This window comes from Salvelinus alpinus, chromosome 11 (genome assembly GCF_045679555.1).
Source record: "Salvelinus alpinus chromosome 11, SLU_Salpinus.1, whole genome shotgun sequence".
NCBI classification, from domain to species: Eukaryota; Metazoa; Chordata; class Actinopteri; order Salmoniformes; family Salmonidae; genus Salvelinus; species Salvelinus alpinus.
In genome coordinates, this window is record NC_092096.1 from 554,252 (window position 1) to 564,409 (window position 10,158).

General features: G+C 48.0%; 1 protein-coding gene across 1 annotated transcript; it reads left to right on the forward strand.

The window, feature by feature from the left end:
• Positions 1–243: 243 nt before the first annotated feature.
• LOC139533457 (uncharacterized) lies at positions 244–7,765 on the forward strand. Its single transcript, XM_071331487.1, has 4 exons — positions 244–465; positions 890–1,014; positions 4,445–4,542; positions 7,203–7,765. The coding sequence occupies exons 1-4, from the start codon at positions 418–420 to the stop codon at positions 7,619–7,621; spliced, it is 690 nt and encodes a 229-aa protein (XP_071187588.1). The 5' UTR covers positions 244–417; the 3' UTR covers positions 7,622–7,765.
• The last annotated feature ends 2,393 nt before the right edge of the window (positions 7,766–10,158 follow it).

Consider the following 10,158-nt stretch of genomic DNA (forward strand, 5'->3'; position numbering starts at 1 on the left):
ACAGCAGAAGAGTTACAGGATGTGTTCAGTGGTGGTGTCCCATCCTTTCAGGTTGTTGGCCTGAAGCAGGACTAAATAGGTTTAAATAGTATGGTATTTATGAATACTTGTTGTGAGTGTAGTGTTAAGATGGTAGGGTATTTGCTGTATTCTTTGTTGTTGTTGATTTTTGATTATAAAAATATATTAAGCAAAGTATAAGGGAGTTATGCTCCAGCAGGTGGCAGCAGTTTTTATTGGATGCCAACCCGCCGTTAAACCTCATCGGCGAAGAAGAAGAAGAGAAGAAGCGAAGAAGAAGAAGGAAAAATAAGAAGAAATGTTCCAGCCAATGAAAATGGGAGAAAGTGGTCCCTTCCAGCCAATGAGAAGTTAGCCCGGACCTCTCCTAACGCCTCACATATTACAGCAGCAAGCATGGTGAAGTCCGGAACACCAGGTGGAAAGATCAACAGACCCAAAACAGTAAGTTACACATATAAACTAACTTTATTTTGATATTTACACCAGTACGAGATGTAGAAAGGTTACTTCATCATAAACTAGAACCCAGAAAGACAGCTCGTTTAATGTTGAAGGAAAAATGACACCAAGAAAGTCGTGTTAGCAAAACGGCTAACTAGCTAAGCTGCAGTTAGATCACATGGCATTATTTCGTTCTGACACATTTCAATGTTATTAAGTTGTTATTTCTAGTAACTACCAGTATGTTACAATGTTGTTAGAATGTTAGCTACAACGTTTGTTAGTTCTATCAACACCACCAAAAATGTAACATTTAATTAAGATGTGCATCAATACTGTCTACGTTATGTGTTACTAGCTACCTAAACCCCCCCCCAGAAAGCCTTGCTGCCTCGTCATGTTGTGACGTGTGTATGTTCATTAGGAGCTGGGCAAGAAGCTCTTTAAGCGGCGGAGGAATCTGACCCGTGAGAAGAGGAAACGACACATCAAGGTGGGAGCTGTGGTGGACGAAGGACTCACCACCATCCACCATCTCAGGAAGAGAAAGTAGGTCATTTTTCCATACTGTTTGTATTTCATACTGTAAGCCAGTGGTTGTTAAACCAGGGGTACCCCTAGGGGATGCATGAAGACTCATGAGACCGGGCAGAGCCACATGTACTTGGTGGTACGGTCATAGATATAATACAACAGTGGTATATTTATGGGTAGATTAACCAACAAAGATGGAGAACAACAAGCATGAGCAGATGGGCCTGTATTCTGAGTGTGGTTGTCCAGGATCCTGACCAGGTGAAGTGTTGTGGTTGTCCAGGATCCTGACCAGGTGAAGTGTTATGGTTGTCCAGGATCCTGACCAGGTGAAGTGTTATGGTTGTCCAGGATCCTGACCAGGTGAAGTGTTATGGTTGTCCAGGATCCTGACCAGGTGTAGTGTTATGGTTGTCCAGGATCCTGACCAGGTGAAGTGTTGTGGTTGTCCAGGATCCTGACCAGGTGAAGTGTTGTGGTTGTCCAGGATCCTGACCAGGTGAAGTGTTGTGGTTGTCCAGGATCCTGACCAGGTGAAGTGTTATGGTTGTCCAGGATCCTGACCAGGTGAAGTGTTGTGGTTGTCCAGGATCCTGACCAGGTGAAGTGTTGTGGTTGTCCAAGATCCTGACCAGGTGAAGTGTTGTGGTTGTCCAGGATCCTGACCAGGTGAAGTGTTGTGGTTGTCCAAGATCCTGACCAGGTGAAGTGTTGTGGTTGTCCAGGATCCTGACCAGGTGAAGTGTTGTGGTTGTCCAGGATCCTGACCAGGTGTAGTGTTATGGTTGTCCAGGATCCTGACCAGATGAAGTGTTATGGTTGTCCAGGATCCTGACCAGGTGTAGTGTTATGGTTGTCCAGGATCCTGACCAGGTGTAGTGTTATGGTTGTCCAGGATCCTGACCAGGTGATGTGTTATGGTTGTCCAGGATCCTGACCAGGTGTAGTGTTATGGTTGTCCAGGATCCTGACCAGGTGAAGTGTTATGGTTGTCCAGGATCCTGACCAGGTGTTGTGGTTGTCCAGGATCCTGACCAGGTGAAGTGTTATGGTTGTCCAGGATCCTGACCAGGTGAAGTGTTATGGTTGTCCAGGATCCTGACCAGGTGAAGTGTTGTGGTTGTCCAGGATCCTGACCAGGTGTAGTGTTATGGTTGTCCAGGATCCTGACCAGATGAAGTGTTATGGTTGTCCAGGATCCTGACCAGGTGAAGTGTTATGGTTGTCCAGGATCCTGACCAGATGAAGTGTTATGGTTGTCCAGGATCCTGACCAGGTGAAGTGTTATGGTTGTCCAGGATCCTGACCAGGTGAAGTGTTATGGTTGTCCAGGATCCTGACCAGATGAAGTGTTATGGTTGTCCAGGATCCTGACCAGTGTTGTGGTTGTCCAGGATCCTGACCAGGTGAAGTGTTATGGTTGTCCAGGATCCTGACCAGGTGAAGTGTTATGGTTGTCCAGGATCCTGACCAGGTGTAGTGTTATGGTTGTCCAGGATCCTGACCAGGTGAAGTGTTGTGGTTGTCCAGGATCCTGACCAGGTGTAGTGTTATGGTTGTCCAGGATCCTGACCAGGTGAAGTGTTGTGGTTGTCCAGGATCCTGACCAGGTGTAGTGTTATGGTTGTCCAGGATCCTGACCAGGTGAAGTGTTGTGGTTGTCCAGGATCCTGACCAGGTGAAGTGTTGTGGTTGTCCAGGATCCTGACCAGGTGTAGTGTTATGGTTGTCCAGGATCCTGACCAGTGTTATTGTTGTCCAGGATCCTGACCAGGTGAAGTGTTGTGGTTGTCCAGGATCCTGACCAGGTGAAGTGTTGTGGTTGTCCAGGATCCTTACCAGGTGACGTGTTGTGGTTGTCCAGGATCCTGACCAGGTGAAGTGTTGTGGTTGTCCAGGATCCTGACCAGGTGAAGTGTTGTGGTTGTCCAGGATCCTGACCAGGTGAAGTGTTATGGTTGTCCAGGATCCTGACCAGGTGTAGTGTTATGGTTGTCCAGGATCCTGACCAGTGTTATTGTTGTCCAGGATCCTGACCAGGTGAAGTGTTGTGGTTGTCCAGGATCCTGACCAGGTGAAGTGTTGTGGTTGTCCAGGATCCTGACCAGGTGAAGTGTTGTGGTTGTCCAGGATCCTGACCAGGTGAAGTGTTATGGTTGTCCTGAGTCCCAGGGTGTAGTGTTGTCCTGAGTCCCAGGGTGTAGTGTTGTCCTGAGTCCCAGGGTGTAGTGTTGTCCTGAGTCCTAGGGTGTATAGTAGTAGTACTAGTAGTAGGTGTTTGTCGTCCCTGTTCAGCTCCAGCCCCAGAGCCAACATCACTCTGTAGTCTGAAAGTGTTGGTGTCGTCCCTGTTCAGCTCCAGCCCCAGAGCCAACATCACTCTGTAGTCTGACAGTGTTGGTGTTGTCCCTGTTCAGCTCCAGTCCCAGAGCCAACATCACTCTGTAGTCTGACAGTGTTATTGGTGTTTGTCGTCCCTGCTCAGCTCCAGCCCCAGAGCCAACATCACTCTGTAGTCTGACAGTGTTATTGGTGTTTGTCGTCCCTGTTCAGCTCCAGTCCCAGAGCCAACATCACTCTGTAGTCTGACAGTGTTATTGGTGTCGTCCCTGTTCAGCTCCAGTCCCAGAGCCAACATCACTCTGTAGTCTGACAGTGTTGGTGTTGTCCCTGTTCAGCTCCAGTCCCAGAGCCAACATCACTCTGTAGTCTGACAGTGTTATTGGTGTTTGTCGTCCCTGTTCAGCTCCAGCCCCAGAGCCAACATCACTCTGTAGTCTGACAGTGTTATTGGTGTTTGTCGTCCCTGTTCAGCTCCAGCCCCAGAGCCAACATCACTCTGTAGTCTGACAGTGTTATTGGTGTTTGTCGTCCCTGTTCAGCTCCAGCCCCAGAGCCAACATCACTCTGTAGTCTGACAGTGTTGGTGTCGTCCCTGTTCAGCTCCAGTCCCAGAGCCAACATCACTCTGTAGTCTCACAGTGTTGGTGTCGTCCCTGTTCAGCTCCAGTCCCAGAGCCAACATCACTCTGTAGTCTCACAGTGTTGGTGTCGTCCCTGCTCAGCTCCAGCCCCAGAGCCAACATCACTCTGTAGTCTCACAGTGTTGGTGTCGTCCCTGCTCAGCTCCAGTCCCAGAGCCAACATCACTCTGTAGTCTGACAGTGTTATTGGTGTTTGTGGTCCCTGTTCAGCTCCAGTCCCAGAGCCAACATCACTCTGTAGTCTGACAGTGTTGGTGTCGTCCCTGTTCAGCTCCAGTCCCAGAGCCAACATCACTCTGTAGTCTGACAGTGTTGGTGTTGTCCCTGTTCAGCTCCAGTCCCAGAGCCAACATCACTCTGTAGTCTGACAGTGTTGTTGTCGTCCCTGCTCAGCTCCAGTCCCAGAGCCAACATCACTCTGTAGTCTGACAGTGTTATTGGTGTTTGTCGTCCCTGTTCAGCTCCAGTCCCAGAGCCAACATCACTCTGTCTGGGAAGAAGAAACGCAAGCTGCTCAAACAGCTGCATCACATGAAAGCAGAGAAGGCCGCTATGGAAGGTAAGAAGTGAATAACTATACATTTTTTAAACTGTTGTTGAATCACATTGCCTCTGAGTTGATCATGTGTTCTCCACTTCTCTCACTTCTCTCTCTCTCTCGCTATGTAGAGGAGATGACTTTAGTCACCTCTCGCTATGTAGAGGGGATGACTTTAGTCACCTCTCGCTATGTAGAGGATGACTTTAGTCACCTCTCGCTATGTAGAGGAGATGACTTTAGTCACCTCTCGCTATGTAGAGGAGATGACTTTAGTCACCTCTCGCTATGTAGAGGAGATGACTTTAGTCACCTCTCGCTATGTAGAGGAGATGACTTTAGTCACCTCTCGCTATGTAGAGGAGATGACTTTAGTCACCTCTCGCTATGTAGAGGAGATGACTTTAGTCACCTCTCGCTATGTAGAGGAGATGACTTTAGTCACCTCTCGCTATGTAGAGGAGATGACTTTAGTCACCTCTCGCTATGTAGAGGAGATGACTTTAGTCACCTCTCGCTATGTAGAGGAGATGACTTTAGTCACCTCTCGCTATGTAGAGGAGATGACTTTAGTCACCTCTCGCTATGTAGAGGAGATGACTTTAGTCACCTCTCGCTATGTAGAGGAGATGACTTTAGTCACCTCTCGCTATGTAGAGGAGATGACTTTAGTCACCTCTCGCTATGTAGAGGAGATGACTTTAGTCACCTCGCTATGTAGAGGGGATGACTTTAGTCACCTCTCGCTATGTAGAGGGGATGACTTTAGTCACCTCTCGCTATGTAGAGGGGATGACTTTAGTCACCTCTCGCTATGTAGAGGGGATGACTTTAGTCACCTCTCGCTATGTAGAGGGGATGACTTTAGTCACCTCTCGCTATGTAGAGGGGATGACTTTAGTCACCTCTCGCTATGTAGAGGGGATGACTTTAGTCACCTCTCGCTATGTAGAGGGGATGACTTTAGTCACCTCTCGCTATGTAGAGGGGATGACTTTAGTCACCTCTCGCTATGTAGAGGGGATGACTTTAGTCACCTCTCGCTATGTAGAGGGGATGACTTTAGTCACCTCTCGCTATGTAGAGGGGATGACTTTAGTCACCTCTCGCTATGTAGAGGGGATGACTTTAGTCACCTCTCGCTATGTAGAGGGGATGACTTTAGTCACCTCTCGCTATGTAGAGGGGATGACTTTAGTCACCTCTCGCTATGTAGAGGGGATGACTTTAGTCACCTCTCGCTATGTAGAGGGGATGACTTTAGTCACCTCTCGCTATGTAGAGGGGATGACTTTAGTCACCTCTCGCTATGTAGAGGGGATGACTTTAGTCACCTCTCGCTATGTAGAGGGGATGACTTTAGTCACCTCTCGCTATGTAGAGGGGATGACTTTAGTCACCTCTCGCTATGTAGAGGGGATGACTTTAGTCACCTCTCGCTATGTAGAGGGGATGACTTTAGTCACCTCTCGCTATGTAGAGGGGATGACTTTAGTCACCTCTCGCTATGTAGAGGGGATGACTTTAGTCACCTCGCTATGTAGAGGGGATGACTTTAGTCACCTCTCGCTATGTAGAGGGGATGACTTTAGTCACCTCTCGCTATGTAGAGGGGATGACTTTAGTCACCTCTCGCTATGTAGAGGGGATGACTTTAGTCACCTCTCGCTATGTAGAGGGGATGACTTTAGTCACCTCTCGCTATGTAGAGGGGATGACTTTAGTCACCTCTCGCTATGTAGAGGGGATGACTTTAGTCACCTCTCGCTATGTAGAGGGGATGACTTTAGTCACCTCTCGCTATGTAGAGGGGATGACTTTAGTCACCTCTCGCTATGTAGAGGGGATGACTTTAGTCACCTCTCGCTATGTAGAGGGGATGACTTTAGTCACCTCTCGCTATGTAGAGGGGATGACTTTAGTCACCTCTCGCTATGTAGAGGGGATGACTTTAGTCACCTCTCGCTATGTAGAGGGGATGACTTTAGTCACCTCTCGCTATGTAGAGGGGATGACTTTAGTCACCTCTCGCTATGTAGAGGGGATGACTTTAGTCACCTCTCGCTATGTAGAGGGGATGACTTTAGTCACCTCTCGCTATGTAGAGGGGATGACTTTAGTCACCTCTCGCTATGTAGAGGGGATGACTTTAGTCACCTCTCGCTATGTAGAGGGGATGACTTTAGTCACCTCTCGCTATGTAGAGGGGATGACTTTAGTCACCTCGCAATGTAGAGGGGATGACTTTAGTCACCTCGCAATGTAGAGGGGATGACTTTAGTCACCTCGCTATGTAGAGGAGATGACTTTAGTCACCTCTCGCTATGTAGAGGGGATGACTTTAGTCACCTCTCGCTATGTAGAGGGGATGACTTTAGTCACCTCTCGCTATGTAGAGGGGATGACTTTAGTCACCTCGCAATGTAGAGGGGATGACTTTAGTCACCTCGCTATGTAGAGGAGATGACTTTAGTCACCTCTCGCTATGTAGAGGGGATGACTTTAGTCACCTCTCGCTATGTAGAGGGGATGACTTTAGTCACCTCTCGCTATGTAGAGGGGATGACTTTAGTCACCTCTCGCTATGTAGAGGAGCTGACTTTAGTCACCTCTCGCTATGTAGAGGAGATTACTTTATTAGGTACATCTGAGGTTTCTCTTATCTCTCTCTCTCTCCTTAGTTGAGGCAGCCCCAAAGAAGAAGCGAAGGCGGTGCCAGCCCCAAAGAAGACGAAGGCGGTGCCAGCCCCAAAGAAGATGGCAGCAGCCAGTGACAAGAAAGGGGGTGTGTCTGAGGGGGATGTGGACATGGCAGATATGGAATGAGAAGAGGGGGATGAGAGACTGTTCTGGGGGCCCCATATTCAGACTGGGGGCCCCATATTCAGACCGGTGGCCCCATATTCAGACCGGTGGCCCCATATTCAGACCGGGGGCCCCATATTCAGACCGGGGGCCCCATATTCAGACCGGGGGCCCCATATTCAGACCGGGGGGCCCCATATTCAGACCGGGGGGCCTCATATTCAGACCGTGGCCCCATATTCAGAAAGCCACTCAGATTAGGAGGGCTGATCCTGGATCAGTTTTATCCTTTTAGACCTAATGATTATATGGACGGGGAGGCTGATCCTGAGCCAGGGGACTGTCTCTTGTGTTTGTGTATCTGAATGTCGTCATTGTAAATACTAATTTGTTCTTAACTGACTTGCCAAGTTTAAATCAAATAAAAAAACAGACAGAATGTAGGATTGTGTTTTTCTCCCCACTACAAAGGAGGAATGAATGTGGAATCTGATCTGGAGTCAGTGGCCTTGTTGAAACACGGTGGAATCTGATCTGGAGTCAGTGGCCTTGTTGAAACACGGTGGAATCTGATCTGGAGTCAGTGGCCTTGTTGAAACACGGTGGAATCTGATCTGGAGTCAGTGGCCTTGTTGAAACACGGTGGAATCTGATCTGGAGTCAGTGGCCTTGTTGAAACACGGTGGAATCTGATCTGGAGTCAGTGGCCTTGTTGAAACACGGTGGAATCTGATCTGGAGTCAGTGGCCTTGTTGAAACACGGTGGAATCTGATCTGGAGTCAGTGGCCTTGTTGAAACACGGTGGAATCTGATCTGGTGTCAGTGGCCTTGTTGAAACACGGTGGAATCTGATCTGGTGTCAGTGGCCTTGTTGAAACACGGTGGAATCTGATCTGGAGTCAGTGGCCTTGTTGAAACACGGTGGAATCTGATCTGGAGTCAGTGGCCCTGTTGAAACACGGTGGAAGTTATGGCTGGATCCCAAATGGTTCCCTAACGCCCGTCGGACTCTTCTCAAAAGTAGTGAATTGTTTTGGGGAAGGATACCATGTGGGATCGAACCCAATGACTACAGTCTCCCTTCATTCCTGTAGGTAAACCAAGGTGACCTGTTCATACCTGTAAGTAAACCAAGGTGACCTGTTAACATGCCTGTAGGTAAACCAAGGTGACCTGTTAACATGCCTGTAGGTAAACCAAGGTGACCTGTTAACATGCCTTTAGGTAAACCAAGGTGACCTGTTAACATGCCTGTAGGTAAACCAAGGTGACCTGTTAACATGCCTTTAGGTAAACCAAGGTGACCTGTTAACATGCCTTTAGGTAAACCAAGGTGACCTGTTAACATGCCTGTAGGTAAACCAAGGTGACCTGTTAACATGCCTGTAGGTAAACCAAGGTGACCTGTTTAACATGCCTGTAGGTAAACCAAGGTGACCTGTTAACATGCCTGTAGGTAAACCAAGGTGACCTGTTAACATGCCTTTAGGTAAACCGAGGTGACCTGTTAACATGCCTGTAGGTAAACCAAGGTGACCTGTTAACATGCCTTTAGGTAAACCAAGGTGACCTGTTAACATGCCTGTAGGTAAACCAAGGTGACCTGTTTAACATGCCTGTAGGTAAACCAAGGTGACCTGTTAACATGCCTTTAGGTAAACCAAGGTGACCTGTTAACATGCCTGTAGGTAAACCAAGGTGACCTGTTAACATGCCTTTAGGTAAACCAAGGTGACCTGTTAACATGCCTTTAGGTAAACCAAGGTGACCTGTTAACATGCCTTTAGGTAAACCAAGGTGACCTGTTAACATGCCTGTAGGTAAACCAAGGTGACCTGTTAACATGCCTGTAGGTAAACCAAGGTGACCTGTTAACATGCCTGTAGGTAAACCAAGGTGACCTGTTAACATGCCTGTAGGTAAACCAAGGTGACCTGTTAACATGCCTGTAGGTAAACCAAGGTGACCTGTTAACATGCCTGTAGGTAAACCAAGGTGACCTGTTAACATGCCTGTAGGTAAACCAAGGTGACCTGTTAACATGCCTGTAGGTAAACCAAGGTGACCTGTTAACATGCCTGTAGGTAAACCAAGGTGACCTGTTAACATGCCTTTAGGTAAACCAAGGTGACCTGTTAACATGCCTTTAGGTAAACCAAGGTGACCTGTTAACATGCCTGTAGGTAAACCAAGGTGACCTGTTAACATGCCGTCTCCCTTCATGCCTGTAGGTAAACCAAGGTGACCTGTTCATACCTGTAAGTAAACCAAGGTGACCTCTTCATACCTGTAGGTAAACCAAGGTGACCTGTTCATGCCTGTAGGTAAACCAAGCTGACCTGTTCATGCCTGTAGGTAAACCAAGGTGACCTGTTCATGCTGTCTCCCTTCATACCTGTAGGTAAACCAAGGTGACCTGTTCATGCCTGTAGGTAAACCAAGGTGACCTGTTCATGCCTGTAGGTAAACCAAGGTGACCTGTTCATACCTGTAGGTAAACCAAGGTGACCTGTTCATACCTGTAGGTAAACCAAGGTGACCTGTTCATACCTGTAGGTAAACCAAGGTGACCTGTTCATGCCTGTAGGTAAACCAAGGTGACCTGTTCATACCTGTAGGTAAACCAAGGTGACCTGTTCATACCTGTAGGTAAACCAAGGTGACCTGTTCATGCCTGTAGGTAAACCAAGGTGACCTGTTCATACCTGTAGGTAAACCAAGGTGACCTGTTCATACCTGTAGGTAAACCAAGGTGACCTGTTCATGCCTGTAGGTAAACCAAGGTGACCTGTTCATGCCTGTAGGTAAACCAAGGTGAACTCTTCATACCT